General features: G+C 36.3%; 1 protein-coding gene across 2 annotated transcripts; it reads right to left on the bottom strand.

Moving 5' to 3' along the window:
• Nucleotides 1–483: 483 nt before the first annotated feature.
• On the bottom strand, nt 484–20,034 carry LOC133525912 (uncharacterized). 2 transcript variants are annotated; one of them, XM_061862330.1, is made up of 5 exons: nt 19,801–20,034; nt 6,048–6,135; nt 3,900–4,133; nt 3,078–3,207; nt 484–650 (listed from the first exon to the last, which is right to left on the bottom strand). In XM_061862330.1, the coding sequence occupies exons 2-5, from the start codon at nt 6,114–6,116 to the stop codon at nt 550–552; spliced, it is 534 nt and encodes a 177-aa protein (XP_061718314.1). In that variant the 5' UTR covers nt 6,117–6,135; nt 19,801–20,034; the 3' UTR covers nt 484–549. The 2 variants fall into 2 exon arrangements, with proteins under 2 accessions (XP_061718314.1, XP_061718315.1); XM_061862331.1 differs by lacking the exon at nt 19,801–20,034 and adding an exon at nt 7,760–8,059.
• Between the last annotated feature and the right edge of the window lie 1,970 nt (nt 20,035–22,004).

Below are 22,004 nucleotides of genomic sequence, written 5' to 3'. Positions count from 1 at the left end.
TCATAGCGATACGATACCGATCTGTCAGTATCAAAAGTGACGCTTTTTGGCTGAAAAAAAAAAATCACTTGACTCTGACAGATCGGTATCGTATCGCTGTAACTTCTTACGCAGTGGCTTACGTGAGCGAATAACTCGCGGCGGCCCAACGACATTCGCGTTCGCGTTCACAACGAGATCGCACACGTAGGACACTTCCATAGGTATCAAAGGATTGAACGCTTCGCGTTCGCGAGTTATTTGCTCACGTAAACCGACACCTTAAAAGTATTGTTCGAATCACGCCGTGTGTCCTTTCGCGGGCCTCAAACTACATATATCGATACTTTTTTAATTAATCCAATTCAATAAAATAGAAAATAAAATTTCGATCCAGCAGAATATGCACATACCTAGTATGGAATTGATAGTAACTTCGAGATCTTTGCATTACAATTCTGTTGTCAACTGATACATGCATCATTAAATGACATTCTCGAGTAATTGAGGGTAAACTGAGTCTATAATTTATTTGAGGTTATCAAAATTCGTAAATTCAAAACATCTTACTTAATACTTATAATACACTTCTCCCGGTCTGCTGTAAATGTTGCCCGTTCGGATTGCTTCCATCAGATACTTGACGCTGAAGAGGCATATAATCAAAATCACTGGAAACAAAAGAAAATATGTATTTATATTGGACTGAAATTAAAAAAAAAAAAAATTGTTTACCTCTTACAGTTACAAGAGTGCGCATGGCATATATTTTATTGTGCATTTCACGTAAGTACATAGTGAAGAAGACTGTTTAAAATGTTCGATACATATTGTAACTTCCATAAGTGTACATATTTATTTATATGTACACTTATGGAAGTTACAAAACTAATGTACTAAAACTTGTATTGCGATTTCTTTAAAATATTCATTCACACGATTCATATATTATACGATTACGATTTATATATTGCTCAAAGCAACAGTAGCAGTTACGTTGGCCGCCGGCAAAAAGTTTATTGTGGCAATCATAACAGCAAAGGTTTTTTGCGAAAAAAGTGCGTTAGGTAATTATATAAGTACGCCTGGGGCTGGAGAATTGGTTTTGCTCGCATGCGAACGCTTTAAAGGTAAAATAATTTAATAGACCACATTAAATACCTTCCTACAGCTAAAATACTTGATACACAGCTTCGCCGATACAAAAGAGTCCTTTTTTTAAACTACGTGGGTGGCAAACAAACATACGGCCCGCCTGATGGTAAGCAGTCTCCGTAGCCTATGTACGCCGGCAACTCCACAGGAGTTACATGCGCTTTGCCGACCCTAAACCCGCCCCCCCTCGTTGAGCTCTGGCAACCTTACTCACCGGCAGGAACACAACACTATGAGTATTTGTGTGTTTGAAAATATTATAGCTGATCGAGGGCTATTTATACATTCTCGGTTTGTTCAAAATTCTTCATTCTTTTTCCCATTATTGGAAAATTCTTAAGATCGAATTTAAACTGTCATGAAACATACTAACATTAAACTAATTTTATGGTTTAAACTCACGTGTTTTTAGTCACTCGTTAATAATTTCTTGAAAGGACTAAAGTATTTTGTCATTAAACATTTTGGAAGAAATAAATAATGTTTATGCATTTTTTACCAACTAAACTAGTCATCCATGAGTCATCCCATTAGGGGGTGAAAAGGGGGTAGAAATTTGTACAGGGAATCAATAATAAGTTGATTACATTAAAAATAAGCTACCTAATTAGTAAAACCACACAGATGAAGTCATGGGAAAAAGCTTCATTCAAGATTTTTTTCAATAATAAGGTCAAAGCAAAGTAAAATTTAAAGAGCTCGACAGAGAAAAGGCGTTTCTACACGCTTTTACTCATACCGCATTGGCAATGTAATAAACACCGAGACCATTGTTCGGCGACAACAATGAATACTTATTATAATATTGCTCATTAGTAAAATCGAGGAGTAATTGATATACATACAAAGAGCCGGTAATAAAACGTGTATAAAAATGTTGTTATTCCAAAATCAGGGAAAATTTTAGGTACCTATGCACTGTTTTAAATGAAATGATATTTGTTTGGAGAACGAGTAAAAAGTTGCATAGAAACATTTTAAATCAAGAAAATTAGAAAAATCAGGAGAAATAATTCGTGTAGTTTTGAAAATTGGCATAGTCATACCTTGTCTCCAGATAAACAAAAGAACTAAAATCCCTCGAGGGTGAGGATTGTAGGGTGAGGGTGTAGGGGGGAGATGAAGGTACCTTTTTTTCGAATATCTTTACGAATAGCATTATGACTACTGCGGACAAAAAATTAACCATAAAATTCCCTACAAATTTGGTTATGTTTATTTTTACTCTACGATCAAAACTATAGGAGGTACAGGGTGTTTAAGTTAACAGAGAGGTAAAAAATTTACAATTTAAGAAAATGACGCTTTTTCGTATTTGTTCATCATATCAAATTTTTTTTTGTTTAGAATATGCAAGCTTAGTCACCTGTTGACCAAATTTGTAGGGAATTTTATGGTAAACACTTTTGTCCCCAGTATTCATAATGCTATTCGTAAAGATATTCGAAATATGAGCAAAAATAAAAAAAAAAGTAACTTCAACCGCCCCCTTCACCCTCAGCACAACCCCGACCCTCGAGGACTTTTAGTATATTTATCTGGAGACCACGAATTATTTCCCCTGATTGCGTATATACGGGTTAATTTTGCTGAGCTATTTGATAATTTCTTAAACCTCAAGTCAAACCAGAGCAACTATCGCTCGTGTATGCAAGAGCGATGGAGAGGCAGATAACGATTTTCGATTTTTCGATGTTGACAGTAGGCCTTCTGCCGCGTATGCAGCAAATCAATACAGATTTTATAGGAGCTACAGACGTAGAGTAGACATTCTGCATAGGCAACCAGTGTGTACTGCGGATGTAGCACGGTCGCATTTTTATCACTTCTCTTTATGCCTGTCACTTTCGCACTTACATGCTTGTTAGAACGTGACAGGGATAGTGACAAGTGATAATGCGACCGTCGCTGATCTTTGTACATAGTTACGAGTGTAAACTTACAATCTGATCCAGCAACAAGGCCAAGCTGTATCCAGCCGCCGGAGGTGGCCTCCCACACGATCAGGAATATCGTGAGGAACAAATGGAAGAAGCTGTACAGGAAGAACGACGACACCAGGCAGTTGTTCACCTACAAACATCGGTAAAACGTTGTTAATGGTAATTATGCAACCAAATATTATATACATAAGTATTACACTTTAATTAAAAAACAAGGTAGTGAGTTCAATCTGTCTTGACGTTCAGTTCACAATAATTCTGATCAGAAAAAAAAATAATACAAAAAGGGTGCTATTGTAACTATAAAGTTTCAGAGCAATCTAGCTAGTCGTTTTAAAATGAGAGTGTAACTGCGTTTGTACCGAAATTGCTGGGGACCCTTCACATCACTGCCAAATTAAGGGTTAAAGATTGTCACAACTTTAACTTTACGAATAAGTATCTCTATTCTCTAATCTTCACCGTAGTGGCTACACAACTAAAAACTGTGTACCGTTATAATTTTTATTTATTTATTTTGTTAGAAAAAATGTATTTCTTACGGTTCCATTTAACTATACCAGGAAGATAAAGCACAAAGATAAATCGAAATTTATCAACTAAAGCGCTAGTAAGTTTATCTTGAACTGAGTAATCGAGAAAATCTTGTTCAAATGGATTGAGTAGGTACGAAGAAAAATATGCGATATTACCTCTAGAAAGGGAAGATAAGTAAACGTAAATAATTCTTAGAACAACAAACACAAGAAGCTTATTGGTCATGTATATAGATATGTACCTAGCGGGATAGTGTGTGAATTGTGAACGTAACAAAAAACTTACCGAATAAGCTCCACACGTAAACATTGCGGAAAAGATAAACATCAGGAAAGCAATAACTATATACGATGCGTAATACACCATAGCGACTAACGCTACCAACGTTTCTTTTTTCTCTCCGAACAGGTCCTCTAGTTTCTCCCAGTTTTGGAATTTGCTGGAATCAACTTTTTCAGGCGAATTGATGCTAAGGCCAAGCTGGTATAAATTGTAAGCCATTACTGCTATTGTTATTACCTGAAAAAATAATATTTATGATATACAGTGAAACCTGGATAGTTGAAATTTCAAGGAGGTTGCGGTGCAAATAACCATTGAAAGTGATTTCACATTTTTACATACTGGTTTTCTGTTCTATAAAATATTTAGCTTGCATTACTACTATTTAGGTTTTGATATTTTTCTCGTGAATTGTAGAAGAAAGTTTTTTTTAATGTGTATAGAGGCCTTTTGGTGCCAAGGGACCAGGATCGGACCTTTGATTGCAATATTGAGGTTTCTCATTTATCCAGGTCCCAACTAACTAGGTTTCACCGTAGGTATGATGTAAGGTTTAGTGTAAATATTACCACCTATATCTTAGTTGTTAATCTGAAAATTTTAACTATAGATCGTGGCATTCACGAAGACGCGTAACTTGACTCGTATTGTCATGTTATTGCAGGTAAGATTTGACAAATCTGCGTGTCACCGTGGATGACACGAACTATACTTTATCAATGCCGGATTTAGAGGTCTGGAGGCCTCGGGCAATAAACGAGTGGAGGCCCCCTGGCCCCAAATTATTTCTCAAATAAAATGGTAAATTTTCCGATGTCACTATTGTAGGGGCCCCTCTTTTGTGGAGGCCGGGGCCGGGCTGTAGCCGCGGTTGCCCTCCCCTAAATCCGGCCCTGTACTTTCTAATTGTCATGACTTTAAAACCTGTAGCTAATAAAATAAAGTAAGCTATCGGTTCGTAATACATGTAGCGTTTGTTCAGAAATATTTCTACAAATGGAAACTACTTGACTTAAAAGAAAGAAAGAAATACAATATTAATATAGAATGTTACAAAAATATCTATTGAATATAAATAATGTTAAAACAGGTTATCAATTATTTTATTGCCATGCTTTCATTGATCATACCAATCCTAAACGTTTTATGATAGCGCCTACTCATATTGTGTACGCAATTGAAGTATCGTTAACTTTGCTCAACTGTTCTAAAAGGAGCGTTTAAGAGTTACACCAGGAAATTCCCTGAGTCATGAGAATGTATAATCAGGCCATTAGGAGTTGGTAGCAAACTCAGAAATTCTCCAATAAAATTGGTACTCAAGGTAGCGGTATTGTGAGTTAAATTTTATTGAAAATTAGTTTAAAAAAATTGTTCCAAACATAGACTGAAGGAGGAAGTCATTATATTTTATATTAAAGAACATTTTGTGTATATTTTTTTAATCTGAAACTTATTTAACTGTCAATAATTTATTGGCATACCTAATCGCAAGAGTAAGAAGATGCTTTCAATTTCTTAAAAAAATTACTTGTATGTTTCATTTAAACCAAAATTAAGAGGGAACGTGGTCGTCCATACAAAAAGAGAAAACGTTTTTCCACTTCCAAATATCTTCCATTCTCCATGTTTTTTTTTTAAGTATGTTATTGACACAATGAAAACTAGATTTATCGGTTTTCCTTTTTTTCATTTTTTTTTAGCGAAACCTATAAACCTAGAATATATTATGCAGAAGCGATCGATATTAAAACCCAAGTGATTTGTCAAGATTAAGTTAGTGGAAAACGTTTTTTCCCGAAATTGAATTTTATAGAAAAAGGTAGGTACTGTTATTTCACTAGGATCGCAAAGCTATTCTTCCCTATTAACATTTGATACCTATGATAACCAAACGAATAATGGCTAATTCTGGACATGATCCTCCCGCAACAATCTACAACGACCAGTCTTGCGTTGCCCTCCTTGGGATCTAGACTAAATTGTCAGTCGTCTTGTTGCGGGCCTTTCCCGACTACTTTGGTACACTATCACTATTCAGCTTTTTGCTCCAACTGCATTGGGTTCTTCAACTATTGTTTCCCTTCGTTGCCACCATAGAATTTTTCTATGGTTGCCACTATGTTAAGTCTAGCAACTCTCTTTACTTACTAATACGAAATAGCCGAATATCATGTTTCCCACTCGGAGGGGAAAACAGAAGAGGAATTTTCTTGTCATCTTGCACCCATGTGTGTTTCTGTAACAGGTAAAAGATAAATATAAATCAAATAAAAAAAACATAGGATTTGTACACATTCACAAATAATATGGTTTCACCGAAATTCAAAGTTAGTCAACTAGAGGCGTAAAGGTTTGACTGAGACAGTCACTTTTTCACAAAAGTGATATTAAGTGTTGTTACCTAACACAAACACAAGACCAATTTGTCTGGTGTAATACCTGCCTGCTAGGTAAAATAACAACAAACAATGACGTCATGTCATCTTTATGTATGCAGACAAGGCCCAAATACCTGCATAGGATTTCTGGTGATTTTTCCAGATACCGTTACTTTACAAACATATAAAATTAAAAAAAGGCATAAAGGTACTAAAACTACATTTTATTATTTTGTTTTCGTCATATTTCGATGAAATGAGCACAATTTCACCGAATGACCTATAAAACGGAACCAACGGAAAAAACATTTACATTTTTTTTGGTCATGATAGGATTTTGTAATTATTCCAATCAGAATGAAGAGCTCTTCAAACCAGCCAGATTCCAAGTCTAAAGAAAAAAGCATTACAGTTGCCCAGCCGGATAAAAATTGAGCCTGAGCAACCCTAGGTAAGAAAAGTTTCCAGCCATACAACTTAAAGAAAAACCCTACAATCTTAGAAAACAACTTTCTCACGCGAGAAAACTTGCCTTGCCAGACCCGATTTCATTGTTTACGAACACATATGGCGGAAAAAGAAATGTAACGCTGACGATCGTAGGTAGGTACGTGCTCAGAGATGAACTTTAAAAAAAAACACTGTTTTCTTGACAAGATACTATCTTTTTAATATTTTAAACAAATGTGGTAGAAAACAGGTCATTAGAACGACTAAGTAAATAATGATAGGAGATAATACTTTAGTGGTATCACGACTGTTACGAAAGATGAAGCGATACTACGCACAGCGAAGCGCATGATTAGATCTTAAATCTTGTTTATTGTTTGACTACAAACCGTGCTCGCTCCTCTAATGGCGTTATAGGGAGCGTGCATGAACTGTAGGAGGCAGCACAGGAGCCGTCAGATTTTTGGCGTGAGGCGTAAATGTGATGTTTATTGTTCCGATGTAGCCCACAAGATGGCAGACCCTCCAACGCACACGGTTACTATTATTTAACTTCTTAATCTGTCATTTTGACTTATGTATTTGTAAGAACAAGCGCACCTCCATATTCATAAAACTTAACAAGCCTCAATTAGGTCAAGAATACGTTAAATGTCGTAAACAGAAACGGTCGATCCTGCTAAACAATTAGCACCTAAAGTTTTTAATTCTGATTCGCAAAGGTCCTTGTTGACAGAGATTACAAGGCGTATTAATTTACAATATGGCTTTGCGTATGCTCCACTTTAAATATAGAGGAGCTACAACACAACTACAAGGTTTAGTTTTTACGGTTTGGGGAGTTTAAAATAATGTAAGTTCTAATTTTTTTCCGGGCTTACCAGCTCCATATCAGCTGGGCTGATAATGAACATAAACACAGATATGTTTGATTTGCCTTGTGATTCATAATGGCATAGGTACATAATTAATTACATATACATGTATAAGCTAAAATTAAACACTACAAGACAAGACCATATCAAATCTTACCTGGTAATTGACTACGCTTCGAGATTGTTCAGTTGAATTTAGGTTTAGTGCTTAATCGACCGGTGAACTTCCTTTCCTCATCCAGAAACGTCGGAATATCCATACCAAAGCCAATTCAAATTCTTAATATGTTATTACAATCAGAATACACCTCCAAAGCGGCAGATTTTGAATCCTCCCTTTTCGATTAAAAAAGTAGTTTTACGATTTATTACATGTACTTTCAATTTTTTCCATTGTAGCGGGCTTGCTTTGATGCAGCCTCACTTAAACATAACACAACACTGAACACAACCGTACGTTACTGAGCGTTACACGTTGTGCTATTTCGGACTAGATATTTACCTGCCCAACTTGATTTGGACTCAACTTGTGGTTAATTGTCCACCGCGAGGGCTCATTATGAGTTGGTTTATAAATCGTCGCGGTTCGTTGGGTACTAAAGGTCATCGTGGTGAGGGTCCGTCGTGTCAGCCAGGCCAAAGGGCGTAAGATGTTAATGATTCAATGACATATAGTCTTTTTATTAGGAAGGCAGAGTTGCTCAGTGGTCTGTTTGAAGGATAAAAGGTAAGTGAGGTCGCCCTTTAACGCGATAACAGTTTTTGTTCGAGCACGTGGCTTGAGCTATCTTTATTGGGTCTTGTCGGCAATGTAGTTAATATGCGAGCTCGGTCGGAGGGTATTAGGGACCGCTTTGAATGTAACGGCTGTGGATCACGTAGTGGATGAACAGCATAACTAATAGAGACATAAAGATGTGCTTTTAACTTAACGAGCGTTGATATGTTGAGGCCTACTGAAAGTTTAATAAAATGCTTATGATTTTCTAATTGCAAATACAAACGAATTTCCGTTCAGAATTGAGAAGTTCGATGAGAAGATTTATTACGTTCTGAAGCTACTGGCTAAAAACGAAAATGCCTTAAGGCATTAAGTTCGATTAAGTAAATAAATAAATACTCTTTATGGGCGAGAATTAGCCCAACAGCGGTATTTTTGTATTTTGTATACTTTCGTGTAACCATTTAGTGCCGAAGTTGATTTTCACTTCAGCGATATTACTAGATGGGCATGCGTTTAGAAAAAACAAAAAAATTACGAATAGTATTTTAATAGATGCATACATTGTAAGTATAAATATCAAGTCCTATAAATAACGAGCCCTATTAAGACTTCTGCGCATCGGAGTCGACTAATAAGATTCCTAAATGAGTCAGTGTGGTGTCAGAGCTAAAGGCGTTTGCTCAATATAAATGTTAATAAGTTTAGTTTCAGACAACTTATCTTATTCATAAGCAAAAAAAACGTACCTATATAAAGCAAAAGTCACTTGAAGGACGTTCACTATTCTAAAGTACTGACATTTATTAATTATTATCTTAGATTCGGCTGTCAAATAAAAAATATTTTTAGAAAATAAGTAACATTTAAACTAACATTCGGGCAAAGTTAATTCAATGTTTTAATTGCTTTCGCAAAATAAAGTTTACGAGGTCGTTATCTGTCAGGAATTTTATCATTGTCACAGCAAGACCTAACTTTTAGTGGTCATAAAAAAAGTCGTTAAATCTATGGACATCCTCCACGGCCTTAATAAAACCATTCTCTTACTTTGGACTCTGTTCAGACTCTCTGCTGGGCTAAGATGGTTGGCTCTTTATCATTTGTCACCATGCCTGTCACGTTCTAACAAGTATGTAAGCGCGAAAGTGACGGACATAGTGACAAGTGATAAAAGTGGAACCATGATGCCGCCGCTGGGTCAAATTAACATGTCAATTACTCATCGCGGGGTCAATTGTAGCAACTTGAACTTAAATCTTCTTATAAGATAAGATCAAATACAAGGAATAAACAAAATTGCTATACGTCATTGTGCGATAACCTTATCAATCTTATCATACATACAATACAAATATTTACTTAAACATACTTACCGGCAAAATAATAACAAGTGCTTATTGTAAATTGCAATCAGTGTCTGTCGCTCCTTTTGTGACATGAAATATGTAAATAAAATGAATATATTTTAAGTTCTCATTTTAAGTGAATTGTACAAATTCTTATGAGAATAAAGAATCTTTAAACCGAATTACTCGCGATATGATGAACCTCATCCATTAAAATTACTCAATTATTATTATAAATTAATTTTTATGCTCGTTATAATTACGTTGTTTTTTGTGGAATCTGGAATGTATCTTTTAAATTTAAAAGTAATGTATCATAATTTATTTTGATTACATGGGGTATATGTATTTTTATCCACATTTATTTAGGAGCCTTTGACACCGAGACTACTCAGTTAGACCTCTTTATTTTATAAATGCATTTACCTATAATTGGGTGAATACTCCGGTATGATTTCTGTGGTTATTATTTAAGTCCAATTGTATTTGTATTACACCTGTTGGCAAACCTTAATAAATAAATAAATAAAATTAAAAAAAAACAATAATATTTTAAAACTATAAAACCCGATTTTTTTATCAAATTTTTAATTTAATAATTATTTGTACATCATTAATACGTTAACTGTTGTGTATATGCATACGGCCCGATTCGAATTTAAGATAGTACGTACGTTTCTTCAAACAAAAACGTCACTTTGACACTGACATATCCGATCCATATCGTATCTAGATCTAATATTTGACGTATCTTAAAATTCGAATCGGGCCGATAGTTTGGACAAAAACTTGTTACCTTATTTACTTAATGTTAAACTGAAGAAACAGTGACTAGGGTTGCTTATCCAATGCTTTCAGTCAACTCTATATATTTTCCTGTTCCCTGTCGACTCGCCATTATAATTCACCATTGCATCAATGCATGCTAATAGATGGTAGGATCGTATAGATGTGCTATACCGCGTGCGCCCGTGAGGGATAGAACATACGCAATACGCCAAAATTAAAAACACGTTTTAACATTCCTGACAACATACCAAAAACAACCTACGTAATTTGATCGGGTTATTTGTTGCCCACCAATAACCATACTAAAATGTACGGTGGGGAATAAAAAAAATTAAACTGTGACAAAGACAATTAATAATAATGCCTTCTCTGCTACTCCTACTGAAAGATACATAAATACTATCTCGTTCAGTCAGTTACCCCCACCACTCATACCATCATCCATACTAAATACTATATTTATGATGCCAATGCATGTTTATACATTCAAACATACTCACATAACATATACATCCACCAGTGATCTAGTCTCTCTTAGCAGGCAGTAATAATTCTCTCATCACATGCAATTTAATTAATATAAATAGAATTTGTAAGGGCAATGTACTTGTGCTTGTACACACGACTAAACCGGAACACATATGAATATAAACATGGACTTATGCAAATACGTGTAGGCGAAGGAGCTATGAATGGATTTCACGGTAGATTTTGTGTTTACTTAATTACAATTTCATATTGACTATACAGTAAAATTAGGCATGACTATGTTTAACTGTTAATAACCATAGATTTCTAATTTAGTCATATTCTACATATTTAATACATGTTTCTTAACACAAACTATACCCTTACCACGAGTTACTGACAGTGTCAGCACTGGAATATACGCTAACGTCTACCTAATTACTTTCAATACATCTCGCTCGCACTTATATACCATAGAAAGTAAATAAAATAAATGAATAAAATAAATATTTATAGGACATTATATTACACAAATTGACTAAGTCCCACAGTAAGCTCAATAAGGCTTGTGTTGAGGGTACTTAGACAACGATATATATAATATATAAATATTTATAAATACTTAAATACATAGAAAACACCCATGACCCAGGAACAAATATCCATGCTCATCACACGAACAAATGCCCTTACCAGGATTTGAACCCGGGACCATCAGCTTCGTACGTAGACGTAGACGTTAGCGTATATGTCAGAGTTGACACTGGCAATGACTCGCGGAGGATATAGTCTGTGTTAAGGAACGTGTATTCTATTGAATCCTATAAGTAAATTAGAAATCTATGTTTGTTACGGGTACTGTACCCCTAGTGTAACTTTGATCGAGATCATAACGTAACGAACGCGTTTGCGTTAAGTGTCATTTTGTATAGGATTTTGAGTTTCCAAAACGTCCCGCTTGGCGCGCTCTTTCGAAATTCAATACAAAATGAGACTAAACGCAAACGCGTACGTCACGTTTGGAAATCGAATTTATTTACACTAGGGGTACTGGTCATAGCTGCTCCTTACCGCTTCTGCACGGCTAGCACATGACGGGCGCGACAGTCGACAGGCGAGAAAATGCCGCGACATAGAGCTTTCTCGCGAATCGGTAGCATAAGACGCGCGCGACAACCCGCTGTCTCGCGGACAAATGTCAAAGCGACATAATTTTGTCGTTTGACAGTTCCACGCGGGATACTCTCGAAACTCGTAGCACAAGTGCGCTATGGGAGAGAAAATATCCCGCGTTTCAACGTCAAAAGGAGAGAAACTGTCTTCGAGGCTAGAGGGTCGCGAGAAGCATATTTTGTCGAAGTTTTGTTGACTTTGGTCCTAAAAGAAAGTTAATTTTCTATATTTTGTATTTATTTCATACTACAGCAATTTTCTGTGTAATTTTAATATGAATACTGAGTTTTATGATTTGTCCGTTAGCTAGGTAGGTAAGGTACGTGGTATTGCTTTATAACATACCTATTAAGATACCTATATCTATATCATGCCGGTAATAACAAAATGATTGTATTTTTTCACATTTACTTGTTTGTTCTCTTAAGTTAAATGAAAACCCGGCAGAAAAATTAAAAGCCTAAGATTGTGCCACTACATCAACAAAGCAAACAGTTTGATGGCGAGTTGACTGGAGGGTGATTAATAGAAATTACTTTGTGGAAATCCGTATTAATGGATACAAAAATATTACTTCGCTAATCCACGAAATAATTAAGTGCTAGTCAATCAGTGCTAACCCGTTACACTTACACGCGTGTTTTTACAGTCAATGCATGCAACCTACCACCTAAAAAATATATACGCAAATAGTTAAATAAACCACCACCTAAGTACAAAAACTCGTCACGTGCTTCAATTGATTGTGGGATATAAACCGCGGTCTTGGGGTTTAATTATAGGTATATCCGGGTACTAATGATTTATAATATGTGTACAAAAACGCACCACCTAGAGAGGATGGGAGAGGATCGTGCTGTGAGAAGAGTGTATGTGGGGCACCCGGGTGGAAAACGTCCGTCTGGGCGTACCAGATACCGCTGGAGTGACGAAGTCCTAAAAGACCTGTTCGCCCTCGGAATACCAACTGGCGTGAAGTGGCGTAGGATAGGGCAGAGTGGCGCTCTCTTGCGTCAGAGGCCAAGATCTTGTTTGGGTCACTGAGCGAGTGAAGTAGTAGTAGTAATACAAAAACTTTGGAGAAAGCCTTCAGATTGGGTAAGGTAACCTACACCTACTGTACTTAGGTACCTATTACTTACCCTAAGTAGGTGTCTAAGTACACTTTTGTTACTATATGCATTATTTTATTATACGCAGATAATAAAATAATGCAAAATAATGAATCTGGCAGCCCAACTCAACCTCCACCTTACAAAAGGCCACGGCCGTAATACGAGTATTCTGTAGTTACCACCCTAATGTACGATTCCCACCGACAGGCTGGAGTCAGGCCGCACCGGAGCGCATTTTTAATGTGCCTATATATTATATATCGCAGAAGCGATAGAATCCGTCTGGAGGCGTCTCCGCGTCCGCGAGCAGCCGACCGGCTTGCGGCCACATCAATGTGAAATGCGATCCGACTCCGCCCGTTCGGTGGGAGTCGTAGTAGTCGTACTTAAATCTAAATATCTAAAAGAGGTCAGAGTAAATAAAATAACTTAATGTTTTTGTGTATTTGCAATATGAGAAAACTTAAAAAACTAACGCTGCATCCATAGATCGCTAAAATACAAAACACGCAAAAATAACTCATTGTTTTAAACATTCGAGTGTCGTTGTATGGAGTAGGTTCCCAACTTGAGCCCTTCTATGTCCTCCGTGGCAGGATGGCTGTGCCCAGCAGCAGCATGCTTAGGTATAGGCGCCGTGTTTGATGACAGACTTGTGCATGTCATCAATCTATCTTCAAAGCCAGCGGTGCAGCAACTAGCCAGCCACAAGGAAGATATGTTGGGGATTATCATGAGATCTTCAGTCTTCTTTGTAAAGATGGTAGCTTATTTGCCAAAACTTTCGGGTAATCTCAATTATCTTAAAAAAAACACCAATCATTCGTAAGGAGTGGTATTTAATTATTAGGTAGGTATAATTACCTAAAGATAATTCTTTAGATATAATAATGTACTACAACTTGTAACGACAAAGCGAATCAAATTATGATTGACACATTGACATTTCCGACTTCAAAATAATATTTGCTATTTCTTTAATCTTAATACTGCGAAAAGGAGACAAAGTTATCGTGACTAGGGACGTTCCGTTTCTAAAGCTGACTATTCATTATTTTTCCGATTATGTTAGTACCGATTCAGTGTTGCCACGAAAGAAAAGTTTGTCCCAAGTATAAATGGCCACACTGGCTAAGTCGCGCGCGGGATGGCTCTCTCGCGTGGAATTCTTTTCTCGATCTGCCAACGTATGCTACCAAAATCGAGAAACTGACAGGTCGAGATAGAAATTTGTGACACGCGACTGTTATTTCTCGCGGCGCGAGTTATCCCGCGTGTAATCATGTGCTAGCCGTGCTGGTGAAAACATGCCTATAAAGCTCACGGCACTCTCATGTTGGATAGGGTTGAAGAGCCTTTTTACCAGATATGAATTTTGTAATATATAATTATTTATATGTATTAAATTCTTCTGTATTCTTTCATTAGTAAAATATTTTCATACGAATAGGTTCTCTATTTATTATATTACTCTTCTGAGCAAAACTTGAAAACCTACCTTGCTATTTTTTATTAGACTCAGATGTAATAGATGAAAAACGCTCGAAGCCAAACTAACAAAAATATATAATTATTATAAAAATAAAACTGGATACAACTTAGCTAAAGCCGTGAAGTCCCTTTTGCTTGTGTGAGTAATGTAATATGTATTGATAGACGTTCCATAAGATATATTCAAACTTATCGTTATCTTATTTCATTCTTCGAATCGGGCCATTAGTAAAAAAAATGACGAGGGGACAAATTGGATACGGGTGGAGAAGTCAACACACACAGTACACACAGTACAGTTTTTATTTTTTTGAAGTTTTGAAGCGGTGGTGGCCGAGTGGAAATGACGTCCGACTTTCAATCCGGAGGTCGCGGGTTCAAATCCTGGCTCGTACCAATGAGTTTTTCGGAACTTATGTACGAAATGTCATTTGATATTTACCACTAACTTTTCGGTGAAGGAAAACATCGTGAGGAAACCTGCATACATCTGCGAAGAAATTTAAAGGTGCATGTGAAGTCCTAAATCCGTATTGGGCTAGCGCGCATGAGAGGAGGCCTGTGCCCAGCAGTGGGACGTATATAGGCTGAATTATTATTTTTATTTTAAACTTTAAAACTTATTTTACGCAACTTTATTCATTGTGAAGCCAATCAGTGTCTTTTTCTTGGTAAAATCATTATTTTAATATTTTACTTGGGTGAAGTTGGGCACCCGTTGGTGACGTTAGTGTTCTATACACTACCTTTATCAAAGCTATCTAGTTTTGTCTACCCTCATTTTCAATGAGTTCCAAAAGTTGTAGCAAAATACCGGGATTCGATCCCAGGACCATCGGCTTCATAGGTAGGATCACTACCCAATATAGTTCGTATCATCCACGATGACGCGCAGATGTGTCAAATCTAATTTTTAATACGATGCGATTATGAGTCAAAGGCACGCGTCGTGAATGACACGATCTATAGGCCAGAGGCCAGACCGGTCGTCAATATTTAGGTAAGTCCCGCGTTTTTGTAAACTGTACACAACTACATGCAAGTGTGGTTTAAGCTAACTTTTTTACCTATAGTTACCAAACATTTATAAATAAGTAGGTATCTTGATAAAAAAAGACAATTTATTTGGCAATCTAACCTCAAACCTGTATTTCCTCTCAGACATGTTAGTGTAAGTAAGCAAATTATTAAAGGTGACTAATAACAAGTCTAACAACCAAAGGTAACAGAGGTTATTCAGAAACATACCTATAGTTCGTGTCATCCAAGATGACGCGCAGATTTGTCAAATCTAACCTTTAATAACACGACAATACGTACGTCTACGTAAACGTCGTCGTGAATGACACGATTTATACAAATAAAAGATACAGTAATAACAGATTCCCACGATATTTCAAACAATAACTTCGTTCACACGCTACGTTTCTCCTAACATACTTAGCACTTATTGAATTCCGCAGGTGCAAAAACTACTTCTTTCTCGCAAATAAAACTTGATACTTACTTATTTCTATCGGCATCATATATTATGAATTCTGCAGATAGAAAGTAAGCAAAATGTTACACATTTAATTTTTTTATTTAAGCTAGTAGTAATTACTACCTACCAAGGTGGTCAAAGAATAGGTACCTAAATCATATATATAAGCTAAGAACCACCGCAAGGAAACTCGGTTTCACGTAAACGCATCGAAATCGGTCCTTTCGTTGGGAGCTACGATGCCACAGGCTAATATTTGCGTCAAACATAATTATAATACCCCTCTTTGCGTCGGGGGTTATAAAGGGATTGATTCGTAGGAGCTCTCTTGCCTAATTATGTACGGTGGGTTGCAGCTAATCTTGCTAATATAAATTATAATATTAATAAATACACAATATTAATTATTAACTGGACCCCGAAGTACCGTACTACAAGTACTTATCAGTGCCAGTTTTCGAAAATGCTCGTGCCACGCTCTATTGGGATCGATCTATCATCACTGACAGGACTATTGTAGCCAATAAGCCTGACATCGTGATAATAGATCGATCGCAACGCCCGGCCGTGCTCGTCGACGTCACCATCCTCCATGATGAGAATCTCGTGAAAGCCAAGAAGGACAAGTCCAGTAAGTACCTAGACTTTGCTCACGAGATAACCGCCATGTGGGATGTTGATTCGACGATCATTGTGACGATAGTCGACTCAGCAAACGGTCTAATAGCGAATAGTTGACCAATATCTTGAGAGACTCACTAAGTGCTTGGATTAAGGGTTTTACAATGTGTTTATATGTATTTTTTATTGTTTTTAGGGTTCCGTACCCAAAGGGTCAAACGGGACCCTATTACTGAGACTTCGCTGTCCGTCCGTCCGTCCGTCTGTCACCAGGCTGTATCTCATGAACCGAGATAGCTAGACAGTTGAAATTTTCACAGATGATGTATTTCTGTTGCCGCTATAACAACAAATGCTAAAAACAGAATAAAATAAATATATAAGTTGGGCTCCCATACAACAAACATATTTTTTTGCGGTTTGTATAAATAATGGTACGGAACCCTTCGTGCGCGAGTCCGACTCGCACTTGGCCGGTTTTTTTATTCGTTTTTAGGGTTCCGTAGCCAAATGGCAAAAAACGGAACCCTTATAGATTCGTCATGTCCGTCTGTCTGTCCGATTCTGTTACAGCCACTTTTTTCCGAAACTATAAAAGCTATACTGTTCAAACTTGGTAAGTAGATGTATTCTATGAACCGCATTATGATGTTCACACAAAAATAGAAAAAAAAAACAATAAATTTTGGGGGTTCCCCATACTTAGAACTGAAACTCAAAAAATATTTTTTCATCAAACTCATACGTGTGGGGTATCTATGGATAGGTCTTTAAAAATGATATTGAGGTTTCTAATATCATTTTTTTCTAAACTGACAAGTTTGCGCGAGAGACACTTCCAAAGTGGTAAAAAGTGTGTCCCCCCCCCGTAACTTCTAAAATAACAGAATGAAAAATCTAAAAAAAATATATGATATACATTGCCATGCAAACTTCCACCGAAAATTGGTTCGAACGAGATCTAGTAAGTAGTTTTTTTTTAATACGTCATAAAAATTTAAAAAAAAAATTTTTTTCATCAAACCCATACGTGTGGGGTATCTATGGATAGGTCTTCAAAAATGATATTTAGGTTCCTAATATCATTTTTTTCTAAACTGAATAGTTTGCGCGAGAGACACTTCCAAAGTGAAAAAATGTGTGTCCCCCCCCCTGTAACTTCTAAAATAACAGAATGAAAAATCTAAAAAAAATATATGATATACATTACCATGCAAACTTCCACCGAAAATTGGTTTGAACGAGATCTAGTGAATAGTTTTTTTTTAATACGTCAATAAATAAAAAAAAAAAAATTTTCATCAAACCCATACGTGTGGGGTATCTATGGATAGGTCTTCAAAAATGATATTTAGGTTCCTAACATCATTTTTTTCTAAACTGAATAGTTTGCGCGAGAGACAGTTCCAAAGTGGTAAAATGTGTGTCCAAAGTGGTAAAATGTTGAACAAGATCTAGCAAGTAGATTTTTTTTTAATACGTCTTAAATGGTACGGAACCCTTCATGCGCGAGTCCGACTCGCACTTGGCCGCTTTTACATTTTACTTTTATATGCAAATAGTAAAAAACCATACGAGGTTGCGATTTTAACGAAATAACGGTCCTTTTTCTATGAAATTCCATTTCGGGAGAAAACGGTTTCCTATAACTAAATCTTAACAAATCACTTTGATTTCGATTGTCAATCGCTTCAGCATATTAGATTTATGTTTTTTTTTTTTTTGCAAATTTTGAAAAAAAAAGGAAAACATATAAACCTAGTTTTTTATTGTGTAAGTGGAAAAACGTTATCTCCTTTAATGACTAAAGGAGCAGAAGCAAAATACTTTTATTATCAATTAGTTAGTTCAGTAATTATACTAGGGGTCACCGTCTCGTATAGTAGAACTTCAAACAAGATATGTTATGACGTTTACAATATGGTTCATTTAACGAACATCCTCGGCAACATGGTCGCCGCCTGATAACTGGATTAGGAGTTTATTAATTGACGAAGCGAGCGAGTTTAATTGGACGTCCACTCTAAACCAGTCTCGTATAGAAACTTGTCTCTTCGCAACCATAAGCAAACAAAAGTTTTTTAATAATGCACCGTTACTTTATCTGTGCGAATTTTCTAGATAAAATTCCTTTTTTTGACTCAGAGAAAGTTTATCTTCAAAATTTTATTTTCAAATTTAGTACATACTTAAGTACGTATTTAGTTTTTTCAAATGAATTTAGTTTTGTTTACTGCGGCGGAGCCTTTTGCTACTGTATTGGCTTCGAGCAGTTTTCTTGGGTCATTATTTGATAATAAAAATGACAGATCACTAATTGATAATGATTGATGTACCTGCGTAGCTATTTATAGGCTTATTTTTTGATCGTCTAATTTCTGATGTTTTCGGTATCATTTAAGTACAGTTTAATTTTATAGGTATAAATCATTAAGTATGTAGATACTTTGTTATTTATACCTATGTTCTATAAAATCTAGCCTAAGCCTAAGAATGTTAGTTAGACGTTCTTTTCACGGTATTATATACTTAATAGTAATAAACGATTAATTACTATATGACCTAGGGTGGTTATGGCAGACCCATCAACTATATGTATGATGCATTAGTACCTACATGCACTTATAAAAACGTATTACATACGAGTAGTATGTCTTCATTAACAATATACATATACATATTTGTATATTCTGTATATTTAAATTTAAACACAGCTAAGCAGCTGATAAATATTGTAAAATAGTTTTTTGCCATTCTTAGTTTAGCAAAGTAATTTTACAGGAGTTCAACTAAGTATGCTTGAAACTTTTTATTACTTTTTCGAGACCAGATTAGTATTCATACAATGTTCGCCCTGCTCTAAATTATTCTCTTCAGGGTACCGTCAAATGAGGCAGTAAAAATAATTATTCCTGATGCTCCACTTTATCTCAGAAACGTTTACGAAGAAAGATAAATTGTAACAGAATTAATTGTCTAGGTACTTACACAGAATGCAATGCAGAATGTTTTTATTCCAAATCCGTCATATCTCTTTACCAGTATATTTCGCACTTAACATCACTGTAGCATAATAGAAAATTCAGCACAGTTAAAATATCGAACTTTTTTTAAAATATTAATTGAATTCTAATTTGAAATTGCGGTTGGGACCGACGCTCGCGCACGTTCGATGGGTCGCTCGGCCGGAGCGAAGATCGCGGAGGCACCAAGTTACGTCATACGCCAAGGTCGCGGCGACGCAACCTACAAACTTTGTCGGATCTCGGAATTAATCTACAGACCAAGGTTAGCTACGAAACGGGCGAAGCTGCATTTATATGGAACTATGGCAACAAAAGGTAGCTAAAGAAATTGTGATAAGCGTACAATGCAGTGCAGTTAGCAATGTCAGCAATCAGCATCATCAGTAGCAAATAGAACAACCCACCAAAATGATCTGCCACCCTCCTAATTATAGTTTTACTAATAGCTCACACTCTTTTTACATATTTACGTTTTTTTACATATTTATCTTGTAAAGCTATTAGAGTATGCAATAAGTAATAAATGTCTACTGTGACGCATAGTCTCATCCGGTACAGGGGGCCTACAGCGAAAACCTAAATTCGCAAATTGCGGGGATCTTTCTCTTTTACTCTCACTAAGACGTAATTAGAGTGACAGAGCAAAATGCCCGCAATTGACGAACTTCGATTTTCGCGGTCCAGGTACCCAGAATACATGAATTAAGTAGGTATCAATACCAATATTTTTGGTGTTGCCGGAATTTTTTTCATTACAAATACTTTGCTTCAAAACTGAGAAATTCCAATAATATCCACACCTCAATTAAATTATTTCCGATTGTAGATGAGGTACACAGCACAACATTGAGTGATGTGAAGGCAACTTAGGGTTGAATTTAAACAATACCTTCGATTCAACTTTAGGTCACTTTATTATTTCTTTATATTAAATATGACGTATAGTATATAAATTACATCGTGAGTCAATAGCTGATTAAAAGTAATCTCCACCTTGCCTCTTTGAAACGCGAAAATATTTACAAAATGTTCAGATGGCAACGTCAGGTTTGTGAAGTGATATAAACCCTGATAAATGTTAAAAGCTGGATACCGTTTATGAGTAGTTAGTACAAATCAAATTATGAAAACATTATAAATTTATTAAACCAGTTTTATGTAAAGGTGTCTTTGTTGTTATGTGCCCACGCTTTTGCACACATTCGAGCGCTTCAGAAAATGTCTTAGAAGGAGATCAGTATCCGTACCATGAGTTGACACTTGACGTTTACTTTAGCGTTCTTCGTTTGCACTGATGGTTTGGTGCGATAGAGGTGGAATGCGATCGAATTAACGCAGTCGCTAAAGTAAATGTCAAATGCTAACTCGTGGTTGCCGTGCAGTAGGCGTAGCACATGATTGGCGCGACAGTATCTCGCGGCGAGATCAACTACCCGTCTTTTTCTAACTATGTTAATAAAAGTGGGACGGGTAGTCTATCTCGCCGCGAAATACTGTCGCGCCAATCATGTGCGAGCGCGGCAGGAGAGTAATATGGAAAAAGGTGACAGTAGGTATTTGAAACGATGGAAATGTAGTTCAATAACAAAAATATAGTTCATGAAGAAAAAAATGCAAATGTGCAAATTACATGGAAATTTTGTAGGGAAGTATGGTAAGAATGAGAATAAAAAGCATCGTTTGCTATTATCACACACACTTGACACCTTAATTTGACTGAGCAGCGAGTACTTGAGTAGCTAGTAAGTGTCACGAAAAGCACAACAATGCCAGAGATACCAGAGTTGAAATGAATTCTATATGAATATTAGAACATTGAGATCTAGGTGTGAAATTGAGAGATAGAACTAAAAAAAGTGAAGTGAAGGAAGATATACTGACAAAAATACAGATACTTTAGACTTTATGTGTTTGTGACACGAGGGAAATGATCTCTGCGGACTACCTTTGACCTGCTGGATTCGAAGAAAGCAAAAAGGGTCTGCCAGGAGAGACGTGCCCTGTCGAAATCAGAAATCTGTATTTTGAAAACCATGATAACGTACTGGCTGCACAGGACAGGATATACCTTTCATAGCTACAATCATCTGCATGAGTTTACCAACCAATACTGATCGTGTTGGATCATATCACATAACTTTAAATGAAACTCTATGTGAGAACGCT

The sequence above is a fragment of the Cydia pomonella genome, chromosome 15 (genome assembly GCF_033807575.1).
Source record: "Cydia pomonella isolate Wapato2018A chromosome 15, ilCydPomo1, whole genome shotgun sequence".
In the NCBI taxonomy this organism is placed as follows: domain Eukaryota; kingdom Metazoa; phylum Arthropoda; class Insecta; order Lepidoptera; family Tortricidae; genus Cydia; species Cydia pomonella.
The sequence above is the reverse complement of the archived record's forward strand: the minus strand, read 5'-3'. Positions and strand labels throughout refer to the sequence as shown.

Excerpts from the sequence above, each read along its gene's own strand:
- LOC133525912 (XM_061862330.1), bottom strand. The coding sequence starts at position 6,116 with ATGACAAGAAAATTCCTCTTCTGTTTTCCCCTCCGAGTGGGAAACATG. Across the intron at positions 4,134-6,047 it reads TATTCGGCTATTTCGTATTA|GTAATAACAATAGCAGTAAT; the intron begins GTAAGTAAAGAG and ends TTATTTTTTCAG. Across the intron at positions 651-3,077 it reads CCTTGTTGCTGGATCAGATT|TGATTTTGATTATATGCCTC; the intron begins GTAAGTTTACAC and ends TTTTGTTTCCAG.